Genomic DNA, 14,690 nt, shown 5'->3' with positions numbered 1-14,690 from the left:
GCCCCTGCTCAGCCTGAACGTCTCGGCCCTCCCCACTCCCGCCCGATGCCGGGACCCCACCGAGTCCCCTCGGTCCCCCAGGCAGATCCGGACATGCCCTGCGCCCCCTCTGCAGTCGCCCCCTCTCGTCCAGCTTGGCCATGGGGCTGAGGCTAGCGCGGTCGCTGCTGGAAACAAGGCAGCCCGGCCCTGCCCCACCAAGGAGAGTGCCGGGGGGCAAACTGGGAGCCGGCAGGGACCTGGGGTGGGCTCGGCCTCGGAGCCCCCTTCCGGTAAGGTTCCGGAGCGCTGGGGCCCCAGCCTGGCTGCTCCTCCGTCCTCCTCCTCGCTTTTCCTTCCCGCTCTCCCTGGCGATCCCGGGAACCCCGCTCTCTCCCTCTCCCTGCCCTTTCTCTCCCGCCCTCGCCTTCCTAAATGCCCGGAGCCTGGCGGGGCGGGGCGGGGCGCGCTGGGTGGGGGGCGCAAGCTGCCCCGGCCCCGATTCTGCCCCCTGCCGGCGGCTCCCCGCTCGCGCGCGCGCGCGCGCGCGCGTGTGTGTGTGTGTGTGCACATGACGCAATTCTGTGCAACTGGAAACTGCAGTGGATGCTTCCGTGGCCCCCAGCAGGGGTCCCCGGGCGGCGCACACCGAGAAGGAGAGGCGCAGGGGCAGGCCCAGGCGCCGCGCTGCAGGCGAGGGGTCGCCGCCGAGACCCTCCCGGCCGTGTCAAGCTCCCCACCCGCCCTGCGCCCCGCGGCCGGCACACCTCTCCCGCCGGGTCCCGCTCCCTCCCTCTCCCGGGCCCGCGGATCCCTCCCCCTGCACCTCCCCGGCGCCCTCCTCCTCCGGCCCCCCTCCCGCGTCCTTCCTTCTCCCCCCCGCCGCCCAGGCCCCGGGCCTCCGGTAGGCCGGGCTGCGCCAATCCCGGCCGCGGCCCGCCCCCTGACGCCGAGCTGGGCCCGGCGAGGCCCCGCCCGCTGACGTCCGGATTTGCATGAGTTCTTGTGCAGCCGCGGCCCGGGCTCAGTTGTCTGAGCGAGCGCGAGCCGGGACGCGGGGCGGGCGCGGGCAGCGGCGGGCGGGCGGGCGGCCGGGCTGTGCAGGGAGCGGCGGCGGCGGCGGCGGCGGCGCGGGCGGCGCGGGCGGCGCGGGCGACAGGGGCGCCTCGGCCGGGGCGGCAGCGGGGCGCCGGCGGGAGCCAGCAGCGTCTGCAGCCGCGCCGGCCCCCCGCGCCCCGGCGCGCTCCGGCTCGGCCATGGAGCTGCCAGCTGTTGGCGAGCACGTCTTCGCGGTGGAGAGCATCGAGAAGAAGCGGATCCGCAAGGTAGGGCGGCGCGGGGGCGGCGGCGAGGCGGCGAGGGAGCGGCGGCCGGAGCAGCCCGCGAGGAGGCGGGGAGGGGGTGGGGAGGCTGCGGGCCGGAGCCGGGGATCCCGCGGAAGCTGATGGAGTGCTGTCTCTTCCCCCCTCAGGGCAGAGTGGAGTATCTGGTGAAATGGAGAGGCTGGTCCCCCAAGTAAGTGGCGGCGGAGGGGCGGGGGCGCCGGGTGCCGCGGCGCGGGGCTCCCGGGCTCCGGACCGCCGAGCTGGTGGGGTAGTGGGGGGAGCGGACGGGAGGCGGGGTGGAGGTGGGGTGGAGGGAGGAGGGGGTGGGGAAGTCGGTGGCAGGCACTGGGGAAGCCGAGCCGCCGAGCCCGAGCCCGGCGCCCTGTGTTGTGCTCCGCTCTCCGGGAAATGCCATCACTAATTTATGCACTAAAAGGAGCCGGAGGAGCTGGAGAGACGCGGGGCCGAGCCGGGGAGGCCGGCGGAGGGAGGGAGGGCGCAGGCACTGACTGATGTGCAGCAGAAAATGGCTCCTTTCCCCTTTCCCTCCACCGAACGGCTCCATATTGCAAAACCAAAAAAAAAAAAAAAAATTAAAAAGCGACGAAAATGCAATTGTGTGCCTCTTCCCTCCTAGTGGTGCGGGGAGAGGAGGAAAAAAGGCAGAAAATGTTGGGAACTGTCACTGCGCTTTTGGTGGGGAATTTTTTTTTTTTTTTAATTTGAAATGCGAAGGCACCGGATGGAGACAGACGCGCACGCACACACACACACACACACACACACATACACACACACACAGAGGCATATTTTTATATTGCTGAGTATTTGGGGGTGCTTGCCGTGACACCGGGCTCCAGGGGTGCGAGGGGGGTGTGCGGTGGTGGTGGGGGGGCCTGGCTGATGGTGATCGGATTAGGGGTCAAATGGAGAACAGCTGAAGCCCTCGCGGAGACTCGGGGTTGGGGACGGGAGGGGGACTGCGACTTTGCCTTTCGGCTGCTTTGCACGCAGGGTTCCTGGTGAGCAAAGTGGCTTTGGAACATGTCGCAGTAACATGCTTAAAATTCTTGACAACTGCAAAATAAACTGCTAGTTTCGTTTTCCTTACCCCTCCCCTTTCCTCCTGCCCTTGTGTGTTTATTTTGACTTGGGGGGGGGGGTGTCGGGGACCGTGTCAGGCCTGCAGAAATCTCCCCTCCACCCCCCACATCCACAGCTAAATAGCTTTCGGTTCTTGAAGACAGAGTAGGGCCTTATGTCATTCCCCACCTGGAGGCCGCAGAGCTGGCTCGGTTTTTTTTACGCCGTGTCCCCTCCCTTTTCCCTTGCAAGATATAACACGTGGGAACCCGAGGAGAACATCCTGGATCCCCGGCTGCTGATCGCCTTCCAGAACAGGTGAGCGTCCCCCCGCAGCCGCCGCCCGCAGCCGTGACCGTATATGGGAATGGGAGAGGGGGCCACGCTGCAGTGGGGAAGAGGGGAAGGGCCTGGAGGGGGCCGGCGGGAGCCCCCTCCCCCGACGGGCCTGCACCCGCACGGCTGCGGCCTCGGCTTCTCTTCCCCAACGTCCTTGGCGGTTGCGGCAGCCTGGGGGTGGGGGCGGGGCGGGGCCAGAGAAGGCGAGGCTGGTGTTTTGGGGGGAACTGCGAGGAGGGTGCGTGCGGGTGGCCCTGCCGCTGCCCGGAGACCTCGGGGCGGCTTCTGCCCCACCCCCCGGCGGGCCCCCCTCTCTGCGCAGCCTTGGAGCCCCACCCCCGGAGCCTAGGTGTTGCTTTCCTGTGGCCACTGGCCGCTTGGCACCAGCACCTCTCGGGGCAGCTCCGAGGGAGCTGGCGTTGTGAAACCGCCGGACGTCACGGAACTGAACTTAACCTGTTGGGGGCTGGAGAAAAGTTGACTTGGCAAGGCCCTAACCACCCTCCCAACCTTCGATCCCCCTCACCCAGGGAGCTGGGGCTCCGCAGGGGGTAGAGCCTGTCTGGTGCTGGGTGCCCTTTGCACCCCCCACTGGGCTAGTCGGTGGGTGTGGGCCCCCATCCTGGGGCAGGGGGAGCTTGGCCCAAAGGGCGTGGGTTGGGAGCTGCCGAGTGGTGGAGGGGTGGCTTGTGACGCGGGGCTCATCCTTGGCGCGCACAGATGCTTGTCGCGCTGCAGCTGCGGCAGCTGGATCCAGCGCCCGTGGCTGCGGTTCTCTTTTTCGGGGAGGACCGGAGCGGGGGAGGGCGGGCGAGGAGGGGAGGCGCGGCCCGAGTCCGAGGAGCTCCGCCACCCCCGCTGCCTTCCATTCCCTCCCCCTTTTATTTTGCATTATTTCCTGTGGCGCGTTTAGCGCTAAAACTGAACTCTAGACCCTCGGAGCGAGTGACCGGCGGGGAAGTTGCTCTCCCGCGACGCAGGGGGGCGCCGAGAAGGGATCCTGCCCCGGTTCCACCTGGGAGTTCATCACCCTGTAACCATGTCAGCGGCTGATGCCATGTTGCATAATGGGTCCCCGAAGAATTAGAGCGCAGGCTGGTGCAATGCCACGCAACTTCGGAGTCAGGCCCCGGCCCGGGCCCCCGGGCGCGGCCGAACTCCCCTGGGTTAGCCCCCGGGCAGGGGGGTGCCTGGGGTCGCTGGAGAGCGCCCGCCTGGCCCCGCAGCGGGTTGCAACTTTGGCACGCGTTGGGGGGGCGCCCCGTTCTTCTCCCAGGGAAGGCTGGGCCGTGCCGGGACGATCTGAACGCCAGCCTCGGGTCACCCTCCGCCAGGCCGCCGGCGGGAGCCTGACGGTGGTGTGGGCCGGGGCCACCTCTAGTGGCGTTCATTAACAATTGGGAAATCCAGGCGGCCCGGAGCCCAGCTCGGCGAGGGGGCGGTGCTTCCGCGCACCACCCGGCCTTGCTCCGCCCTGCCGCTCCGCCCAGGCCGACCCGGAGCCTGTTCACCAGGTGGTTGCGAACCTGGCCAGGCCGTGGCCTCCGCGGCCGGCCCCCGCCCCCAGCCCCTAATTGGCTCATTTGCCGCCGTGTAAACAAGGGCGCAGCCCCTCCCCCTGTTTAGGGCCCGGCCGTAGGAAAAAGAGTCCTCTCTTCTGCCGGCGGCACTCGTTATCTGAATCTTAATGAGGTCATTAGCATCCCGAGCCTCTGACGGGGAGGGGACGTGTTCCACACACCTCGTTTGAGCCTGTTTGCATCCCCTGGACCCCCGCGCCCACCTCACTTTGCGCGGGGCCGCGGGCCCAAGGCTGGGGGCGCCAGTGCATCACCCACGCTAGCGCCTGGCTGCCGTCTCCCCCACCTTGAGGCAGAGCTGCGGGGGGCGCCAGTGCAGGTGCGGATACCAGAGATGGGGGAGCCCTTGGCGGAGCACCCCTGGGGCAGAGGAGGGTCCGTACGAGCACAGAGCGGGGCTCTGGGACCGGTTGGAGGTGCCCAGCTGGTGGCACAGTCGACCTTCTGCCCTGAGCTCCTGATGCCTCTGGGTCATGCTGGCCTGGCTGCTCGCAGGAGGGGGTGGGGGGAAGGCGTCAGCGCAGGTTGGACCTTGGCAGGAGGGGAGGCCACCCGGAGGCTAACCTCGCGGCCCTCTGTTCCCTCCCCCAGGGAGCGGCAGGAGCAGCTGATGGGGTACCGGAAGAGAGGGCCGAAGCCCAAACCGCTGGTGGTGCAGGTGAATATGGTCGCTGGGCGCGGGCCTGTCCACTCGTCCTCCCCTTGCCATTGCCACCTGATCTGCCTCCAGGCGCAGAGGGCAGGGAGACTTTCTCCAGAGCACCCAGTTCCACTTCCTTTCCTCTTGACCTCCAGCTCAGGCCTCTAAGGCAGCCGCTGACCCAGCTGCGGCTGGGACGCTCCTGGTGCGGGAGGCTTGCCCTGGGGCTGGCCTTACCCTCTTCTCATCTCCCGCTCGCATCCCTGCCTCCTTCCCCCAGGTCCCCACGTTTGCCCGTCGCTCCAACGTGCTGACTGGACTTCAGGACTCCTCTGCAGACAACCGGGCGAAGCTGGAGCTGGGCGCCCAGGGCAAGGGCCAGGGCCATCAGTACGAGCTCAACAGCAAGAAGCACCACCAGTACCAGCCGCACAGCAAGGAGCGGGCCGGCAAGCCCCCACCGCCGGGCAAGAGCGGCAAGTACTACTACCAGCTCAACAGCAAGAAGCACCACCCCTACCAGCCGGACCCCAAGATGTACGACCTGCAGTACCAGGGCGGCCACAAGGAGGCGCCCAGCCCCACTTGCCCGGACCTGGGCGCCAAGAGCCACCCGCCCGACAAGTGGGCGCACAGCGCGGGGGCCAAGGGCTACCTGGGAGCTGTGAAGCCCCTGGCCGGTGCGGCCGGGGCTCCGGGCAAGGGCTCGGAGAAGGGCCCTCCCAACGGGATGACGCCGGCCCCCAAGGAGGCGGTGACGGGCAACGGGATCGGGGGCAAGATGAAGATCGTCAAGAACAAGAACAAGAACGGGCGCATCGTGATCGTCATGAGCAAGTACATGGAGAACGGCATGCAGGCCGTGAAGATCAAGTCCGGCGAGGCGGCCGAGGGCGAGGCGCGCTCCCCGGGCCACAAGAAGCGCGCCGCCGAGGAGCGCCACCCCCCGGCCGACAGGACTTTCAAAAAGGCGGCGGGGGCGGAGGAGAAGAAGGCGGAGGCGCCGTCCAAGAGGAGGGAGGAGGAGGCGCAGGGCCCCGGCGACTCGCAGCCCCAGGACGCCGGCTCCCGCAAGCTGTCCCCATCCAAGGAGGCCTTCGGCGAGCAGCCCCTGCAGCTCACCACCAAGCCCGACCTGCTGGCCTGGGACCCGGCCCGGAGCGCCCACGCGCCCTCCCACCACCACCACCACCACCACCACCATCACCACCACCACCACGCGGTCGGCCTGAATCTCTCCCACGCGCGCAAGCGCTGCCTCTCCGAAACCCACGGCGAGCGCGAGCCCTGCAAAAAGCGCCTCACGGCGCGCAGCATCAGCACCCCCACCTGCCTGGGGGGCAGCCCGGCCGCCGAGCACCCCACCGACCTGCCCCCTGCCGCCACCCTCCCGCAGCCCGAGGTCATCCTGCTGGACTCGGACCTGGACGAGCCCATAGACTTGCGCTGCGTCAAGACGCGCGGCGAAGCCGGGGAGCCCCCAAGCGCCCTCCAAGTGAAGCCCGAGGCGCCCGCGACGGTGGCGGCGGTGGCAGCTGCGCCAGTGACAGCGGCGGAGAAGCCTCCAGCCGAGGCCCAGGACGAGCCTGAGGAGCCTCTGAGCGAGTTCAAGCCCTTCTTTGGGAATATAATTATCACCGACGTCACCGCGAACTGCCTCACCGTCACGTTCAAGGAGTACGTGACAGTGTAGCTGGAGGGGTTCGGAAGGGGAAGCGCCATCCCCGCGGGTGGCCCAGCACCTGGTGCCTAGGGGCGGATTCCTCCTCTCGCCCGCCACGGGAGATCCGGGCCTGCCCCTGTGCGAGGACGCCCCAGCCTCAGCGTGCGCGCCCCTCTGCGCCCCGCTGTCGGCTCCTGGCTGGGGCCTGCCCCCCGGCCGGCACTGGCTCTTTCCACGCGGTGCCTGCGGGTCTCGCCCCCGACCTGCCCCATCCCCGCGCTGGACCTCCCCTCCCTCGTGGACCTCCGGGACTGGCAGGGCAGCCGCGCGCCTCGGTCTCAGAGTAATAGTATTATATTTTAACCGTGCTAACTTGTCAAGTGCAGACTTTACTCCCGTTTGTACGTGGTGTTATTATTGAAATGTATTGTTTGAGCTCAAAAGGCCCGGCCACCCCCTTCGGGCTGATATATATATATTTATTTGTAGGTATTTATATATTGAAATATAAAAACCTAGATTTATGGAGTTTCCTCTAGATCATGTTATATTCTATATCAGACAAACTATTTTCTGTTGACCTTTCTTCCTGTTCATTCAGTATTTCGGCTGATTTCATTTCCTCCCCTTCCTGGAACTGCAATACCAGTAACGTTGGTATATATTTTTTGATACCGTACACATGGATGTGTTGTTTCTATGTGCAAAAAAAAAAAAAAAGAAAAGAAAAAGAAAAAAAAAGTTTGTTTAAAAGCTAAACGAGCTCTCTAGAAACTGCTGCTACTAGAAATGTCTAAACTATAAGCTTCCAATTATTACCTGCTTGAATGTAAATATTAAATGGAGATGTTGAAGGTGCATTTTGGCTGTTTTGAGATGAGCGCAGGCAGAGCGCTGGATGTTCGGGAGGCGGCCGGACCCCTCGCCCCACCCCACTCTGCACTTACACCTTAGGTCTGGGGGAGGAAACCTCCCCGCGTCCTGCGCTAAAGCTTGTGCAGAGGCAGAGCGGAGTGGTGGCATGGGCCGAGGCGCCCGCGCCAGAGGAGTGACCCTGCTCCCCGGAAGTCGAGAGGCGCTCCAACCGAGAGGGGAATTCCTGCGGGGGGAGGGGGTGTCGGCGTCGCCCCCGCCCCCAGGGCTCCCCAGGCGGGCGGTGCCCTGGGAGCTGGCAGACCCGGGGAAATGCGCGGTGGGGGGAGGGGGGCATGGGTGCTCCAGCGGCGCAGAGGAGTGGGTGGGGCGAGCCCCCCCCCCCCAGCCGTGCGCGCAGCACCCGCCCGGCACCTGCTGATCTTTGCCCCCCACCCACCCGGGGCGCCACACCCCCAGGCGTTGGCTCTGGTGGGGCAGGGGTGTTCTTAATAATCCCTGCCCGGTAAGGCAGGTTCAGCGGGGAGGGGACCCTCTCACCCTCCCTAGCGTCGCTCGATGGCATCGCTCGCCCCGCCCCGCCCCGCCGAGGAAGCCGCTGAGGCTCTTTCTCTGCCAGGCTCTCTCCCCGGAAACCACCAGGCCAGAGGCTCCGACTGGAGGCGCAGCGAGCGCGGCCAGGGCAGGGGCGGGGGGCTTCCTGCGTGGTGGCGGGGGAGGAGGAGGGGAGGAGGCTTGGCGAGCAAGGCCTGCCCACCCCTGTTTCCTCCGTGAGCGAGGGGAAGCGCGGGACCGCGTCCCACCCGTCCTGCGTTGGGTGGCAAGGCTGGGGCCCTTGGTGTCGCGGGACAGGAAGGGGTTAAGGGCCCAGAGGGGCCGAGGGGAGTGGGCCGAGCACCAGGTTCTCTCCCTCGGCCGGGCGGGGAAGCCGTCACTCGGGGAGGCGGAGGCCGGGGCCAGCTTTCTGCAGACGCAGCGATCTGCTCCTGGCTGGGGCGGCTGGGCAGGGCCAGGGGCCGCGGGACGGGGGCCCTGTGGGCGCAGGGCTGCTCCTGGCCCCCCAAAGCCCCTTGCCTGCCTGCCTGGGCCAGAGGGCCAGAGCCTGTGCAGGGCGCCAGGGCGGAAGAGGTCAGCGCCGTTCAGAATGGGGAGGGGGTGGTGGCGAGAGAGCCCGGCGCTGGGAAGGCCAGGGGAAGAGATAGAGGGCCAGGAGGGCGGGAGGCCTGAATGCGGACAGTGTGGCCAGTGTTGGCTGCAGGCCACCACGGCTGGAGGTGGGGGAGGGGAGGGGAGGGGGGAGGGGAGAGAGGGAAGGGAAGTTCTAAAAAAAAAAGAAAAAAAAGCCGTTGGGAGTTTCTAGCCCTGGCTTTTGTGAATTGTCCCTCCCACTACCCCCATCACCCCAGCCCCCTTTAGAGTGAGTTAAACACTCCCCCCTCCCCCCGCCATGTAATGAATGCCCTTTGCCACCCTGGGAGTGGAGGGAGGGGTGATCTGGACTGCTCCTGGCAGACTGCCCGCTCTGCACTAGAATTGGGCCTGTCCTTCACTGGCTGGTACACAAAGGCGCATGCCAGGCAGGGATTTCGTCTCCCTGTTTTTCTGGTAGGGAAAAGGGAGCACTCCGGAGCGGGAAGGGGAGCCCTTGTTCGGGGCTGCACAGTTGGTGACTTGCAAGTGAGCCTTAGCCCCGAGGGTGCCCCTCCTACCCGGTGGGTGGCCTCTACCAGGCTGAGCCTGGGGTTGGGGGGCGGAGATCAGAGATGGCACTTATGCGGGGGTACATCGGTCCATAACCATGACCATTCGAGGGAAGGTGTGGCCTGCTTCAGCTGACCTGAAGCCTTGACAACTGCTGTGGAACTTCTGGGGGAGGTCCTTGAGGCTGAGCCTAGGTGGGGCCTGGAGCCTGAGGTCGCAGGGCTGACAGTGGGACAGAGGCAGATGGGTAGGTCAGGAGGGCCTGCAGGGATGCCCGACCTGGTGCCGGACCCAAGAGAGTCCAACACCCATTCTGACCCCAGGCCCCTGTCATGTGCTGAGCATCTCATGCCATTCGGAACCCAGAGGGTTTGAGATTCCTTGGCGGTTGAGAGTCTGAGGTTCTGCAGGCAGAAGGGCTTCTCGAGGCCGGACGGCAAATGCCGGGTTCTCTGCTGATTCTGGAGCCAACTTGCCTGCCCCACGAGCCTGCAGAGAGGTACTCCACGGGGACGTGAACTCAGGGCCTCTGGGACACACGTGTCCAAGGTTGGGAACGCTCAAAGAGGGTCAGGAGCCCTGGCCTGGGGACAAGGGAGAAGAGTCCAGTAGCCCTGGTTCCTCTGGGTGTAGAAGGGTCCTTCCTAACTGGAGGCCTCAGCGTCTTTCGGTGCCCCGCCCTCCACAAGCAAAGGGTCCTACACCCTCTCTTTGAGCCCGAGTTCCGGAGAGAGAAAGCAAGCAGGAAGCTGGGACCTTAACCCTACGTACTGGGAAACCCACACTTTATTGTTTTCTTTCCTTTCTGAGGGGTCTGAGCATTGAGCATGGAGAGCTGGAGCTGACCCACCACCAAGACGGGGCCTCCGGTATATCCATTCACCCCGGGAAGCGGGTCCCTCCTGCACCAGCCAGTGCCCAGCTCTAGCTCTGCGCTCCCCGCAGCATGTAGGCACCCCAACTCATCGTCAGGAGGTCAGCCTTTCAGGGTTTTCTCGGTCGTCCTTGGATCCCACTGGGGTGCTCTGGAACTAGGGTTGCAAGACTGAGCACAGAAAAATCGAGGATACCTAGCTGAATTTGAATTTCATACGGACAACGCATACTTATTTAGTATGTCTCGTGAAATATTTGAGATAGACGAAGACCTAAAAAATGCATTGTTTATACAAATTCGGATTTCACTGGACATCCTGGATTTTATCTGCAAACTCTATCTGAGACCTGACTAGCCAGCATGGTCAGTCCTTGCCCACAGGAACGGTTCCTGCCCAGAGGAGAGAGCAGGTGCCGAGAGCCGAGCATCCTGGGTGCCAGGAGCACCGTTATCATGATGACAGCGAGAATGCTGGCGGGGCACGGCGCACTTGCCACAGGTCTTGACTGAAGGTTAGGGAGGGAGAGGTACACCTGGGCCACGGCTGGACCAGGGAGGGAGGGAAAGCCCTCCCAGGGCGGAGGCTCTTCCTCACTCCCACCCACCCCAAACAGCCAACTTCCAGAACATTCAAGGAGGGCAGAACTGATCTAGTCACAGGACCCATTCCCCTCATCAGGAATCCGGCCCTTCCCCCCTCTTGGCTTCCTAGTCCCCTTCAGAGAGGAGACGTGCTCTGAGGATCAACTAGGTCAGGAGAGGGCCTTGAGCGCTTCTGGAAAACCCCCCTAAGGAAACATCTAGGTTATTTTTTCACCAGGAAACATTAAACATGCCTTGTCAGATGCAAATGCCTTCCAAGGACTCTGGCCTGGAGCCTCAGCCTTGTGACAGGCAGGACAGGTACCCAGGGATGTGTACCTGGAAATTGACTGCCAGCCTGCCCTCACTCCTGCCACCCTCCCTTCTCTGTAACCCCGTGGGCACCTCCAGGGCTCGGCATGCTGCCCTCACCACCTGCTTGCTGGGTTCCCCATTGACCTGGGACCTCATCCTCAGCCCCTCCAGTTTTATCCTGGTCACTGAGGATGACAGCAGGACACGAGAGAGTCAGGACGAGCCCCCAGGAGCCAGACCAAATCCCCATGCATTCTGAAACGAGTCTCGTCTACGGTTCCCTGTTACGTTGCCGCTGCCACGAGAAGGTAAGAGCTCTGAAGAGGAAAGAGTTATTCCTGGACATGGAATCCGTTTCCTGCAGCCATCCTTCAGAAGTCACTGTCGTGCGTCTCCCCCCGCCCCCCGTGCCCTTCTGCGCCTCCCTCGTCCCTCTGCAATTACTGAGAACAGCTGACACTCAGTGCTCACGGTGCGTGGGGGGCTCTGGGGAGCACCACATTCAGTGCTCACCCACCTTCCGGAGGTGGGTCCTGTCTCTGTCCCTGTCTCGCAGACGGTAAGATGAAGGCTAAGGCTTAGAGGCTTGAGTAAGCTGTTGGGTCCAACATCCAGGGGTTCGGAGATAGACTTACCCGTCTCTGGGAGCCATCCTCTCACTTTCCAGGGTGCCGCGGGCCCTTAGGAGGTCCAGCTCGAGCCCCATACCCTGCCTGAGGTTGCCCTACCGTATTCCCGTCTTCACCAAGGCCTCAGTATTTACCGCCTCCCCCCAGATCGCTGTCATTTCAAGCTGCCGCGAACTCGCAGGTAGGGACCTCCTCCCTTCTCCAAGTAGACACAGCCTTGAGCACCTCAGGAGGCGAGGGGGGGAGTGTGTTATGCATTCCCAAAGCTTGTGCACAGTGCTTAGATAAATGCCTTGGAATCCGATGTCTTGTGTGTACAAGCACTCAGTCGTGTGTGTGTGTGTGTGTGTGTGTGTGTGTGTGTGTGTGTGACTGGACAATGACGCGTATTCCCAAGCTGTAAGTCATAAACAGGGTCCAGGGACCAAGGACAGCCCTGAGCTGTCCCCGGGGCCTCCATGCTCAGGCTGCAGAGCAGAGGCGGGGGACTCAGGCCGTTCCATCTCTTCCCACTGGCCAGGGCGGACATACGCACATCCTTGGCAACCCTCGGGTCCTGCCACCTCCTCCTCCTTCGCCTGATCCACTCGTGGGGACTCAGGCCGTTCCATCTCTTCCCACTGGCCAGGGCGGACATACACACATCCTTGGCAACCCTCGGGTCCTGCCACCTCCTCCTCCTTCGCCTGATCCACTCGTGAGAGTTTCAGGAGGCTCTAGGTAATCGTTTGGTAATTGAATTTAGGGAAGCAGACCCTACGGATAAACTTGGAGACAGCTCCAGGAAGAATCACGGTTTGATTTCCGTCCTTCACTGGTGGGACACATTACACGGGTCCTCATCCCTGTGTAACACGCGGCTCGGGGCGGTAGAGAGAGAGAGAGGCTTGCCGATCCCGCTGCACATACGCACACGGCGTAAGGACAGGCAGATGACGAGGCCCACGCCCCTCGTTGATTTTCATGCGTCTTCTCGGGAGCTGCGTGGGTAAGACCGCCCACACGGTAAGGACTCACCGAGTGTCACCGGCCATCACTGTTTTGCTTAACCCGTTCTCCACAAGTTTTCAGACCTGGGTAGGGGCAGACGGACAGCCTTACCCCAGGAGGTCCACGGCACGTGTGCGTGTGAGCACGTGTGCGCGCGTGTGCGAGCAGGTGTGTGTGTGAGAGCATCAGGGCTGGAGGAGGGTCACAGCAACGCAGCCTGGACGGGGAGGGACACCTCTGTTTTGCTGCCCGGGCGGAGGATCCTTTCAAACACGCCCTGGAGATTACTATGCCACCGACGGGCTCTACGCCTTTCAACCTGCGCCAGGTGTAATGTAAACCCCCGGATTTCCTCCCTTTCCTGTTGCATCTGAGAAATTCTTCACTAATTCCATGGTATCTGGTTTCTCATTGTTTCTCTCGGCTTAGACAGCCCCTTGGGGTGGGCTTTGGAAGGGTGTGCTGAGCGCTCTCGGCAGTCCAGGGTGACAGAGGCTCTACCCTCACTGCGGCCTCTGCCCTCCAGAACCTCTTAGAAACGGCTGCTTGGGGCAGTCAAGGCACCATGGGCCGTAAGGCCCTGGGGAGAGGTGCAAATGTCCATCCCCAGATCCGAGAATGGTCTTGGGCAGCCACTTCCCTTCCGCCGAGCGGCATGGGGACGGAGAACAGGACCATCACCTTAAGCTCTGTCCTGACCCAATGCCGAGGGGACGCGGATGCCGCAGGATAGGGGTGTGCCAGCCAGTGTTTGCGGAGGTAGCGCTGGTTAGGGTTGAGGACGAGGAGTGATCCAGCGGCGGGTGCAGGAGGCCTGGGCCATTCCAGAGGCAAGCAGAGGGGTGGGGGGGACCATCTATTCTCCTCTGACTCTCTCTGGAGGAGGTGGGGTTACAAACCCATGTGGGGTGGGGAGAGAAGAACCCGGAGCAGAATCCCTCCTAGGAGCAGCGGAAGTGAGCATCCTTATAGCTGCTTCCTGCTTTGTTTTTCCTGCTCCGCGAGGCTCCTGCTGGTGCCGAGCCAGGAGAGGAAGCACCAAGCCCGGCCAGAGAGATGCAGGGCCGACCAGCCTTCGCTGTGTCTCTCCACCACCACGACCCACCCCGCCCCCCATCCCGCCGTCTCCTCTCCAGGCACTGAAAATTATTTATGTTTGCAAATTGCTTTTGATTCACATGAGTTATTCCTCTTGCCTGCCAACAGGTCTGGGGATGGGAGAGTTCTCGAACCGGCAAGCTGGGAAATCAGGGCGACAGCGGAAGGAGCACCCATGTGAAGTCAAGAGTCCTGGGGTCGGGTCCCAGCTCTACCACGGCTCTGCCCTGCCTTCCCTGCCCAGGCCCCTGGTGCCTCATCTGCAAATGAGGGGGTGGCTCTGAGCTCTCCAGAACCCAATGGCTCGTGGCTCTGACGCTCACAGACCAGGATGAAGACAAGTGTCTGCGGAGGACCCATCCTGGTGGAAAGTCCCTGGGGCAGGTCCAGGAGAGAAATACACACGAACACCCCAATAACCGTCCTGATCAGGAACCCAGGCAGAGCAGGACCTGCTCCATGGCAGGCGAGTCGAATCACCTGCCCTTCCAGAGGAATGGATTAGCCTGCTGCCCGTGGGGTCACGGACTCCTGGAAGCTCAGAGCAGAGAAGGGCCATGGAGTTTGAAGCCCTTCACTCTACAGATGGAGAAACGGAGCCCCCAAAAGGATAGAGCCAACATCCAAGTGAATTACCGATGGTTCTCTGCCCACGAGTGGGTGTGTGTGTTCCAAGAAGGACTAGCGCTCACCCAGTTCACCTATGACAAAACTGCATTTATTACGAGGACTACTGACAACATAATTCCAAAGTCAGTGCCATGACCATGAGCAACCGGCCGCATGCTGAGAGCCACGGTCTGGCTTCTGTTCTCCGGACTGTGGTTTGGGGCTTAACCTAGACAGAACACAGGAGCGTCTGGGCTTCTTCCAAGCCAGTGACCACCAAGTGGGCATGAAGGCTATTATGGGTTCAGCTCTCCAAGATGGCATCTGCTAACCTCAGAGCTTTGCGTTGGCTCTGCCCAGGCACAAAGGTGGTATCTGCTCAGCCTTGAGTCTAGAGTGTGGGGTCT

The 14,690-nt window shown here is 63.4% G+C and overlaps 1 protein-coding gene and 1 long non-coding RNA gene across 3 annotated transcripts; both read left to right on the top strand.

The window, feature by feature from the left end:
• The first annotated feature begins 136 nt into the window (after positions 1-136).
• On the top strand, positions 137-7,467 carry CBX4 (chromobox 4). Of its 2 annotated transcripts, none has more exons than XM_082705458.1 (6): positions 137-272; positions 605-1,304; positions 1,451-1,494; positions 2,640-2,705; positions 4,898-4,964; positions 5,227-7,467. In XM_082705458.1, the coding sequence occupies exons 2-6, from the start codon at positions 975-977 to the stop codon at positions 6,637-6,639; spliced, it is 1,920 nt and encodes a 639-aa protein (XP_082561584.1). In that variant the 5' UTR covers positions 137-272; positions 605-974; the 3' UTR covers positions 6,640-7,467. The 2 variants fall into 2 exon arrangements, with proteins under 2 accessions (XP_082561584.1, XP_082561585.1); XM_082705459.1 differs by having other exon boundaries at positions 200-272; positions 608-1,304.
• Positions 7,468-8,853: 1,386 nt separating this feature from the next.
• On the top strand, positions 8,854-14,381 carry LOC309851432. Its single transcript, XR_014304777.1, has 3 exons — positions 8,854-9,682; positions 11,120-11,265; positions 13,783-14,381. It is a non-coding gene; the product is annotated as an uncharacterized lncRNA (long non-coding RNA).
• Positions 14,382-14,690: the final 309 nt, after the last annotated feature.

This window comes from Mustela nivalis (genome assembly GCF_964662115.1).
Source record: "Mustela nivalis genome assembly, chromosome: 17".
NCBI classification, from domain to species: domain Eukaryota; kingdom Metazoa; phylum Chordata; class Mammalia; order Carnivora; family Mustelidae; genus Mustela; species Mustela nivalis.
The sequence above is the reverse complement of the archived record's forward strand: the minus strand, read 5'-3'. Positions and strand labels throughout refer to the sequence as shown.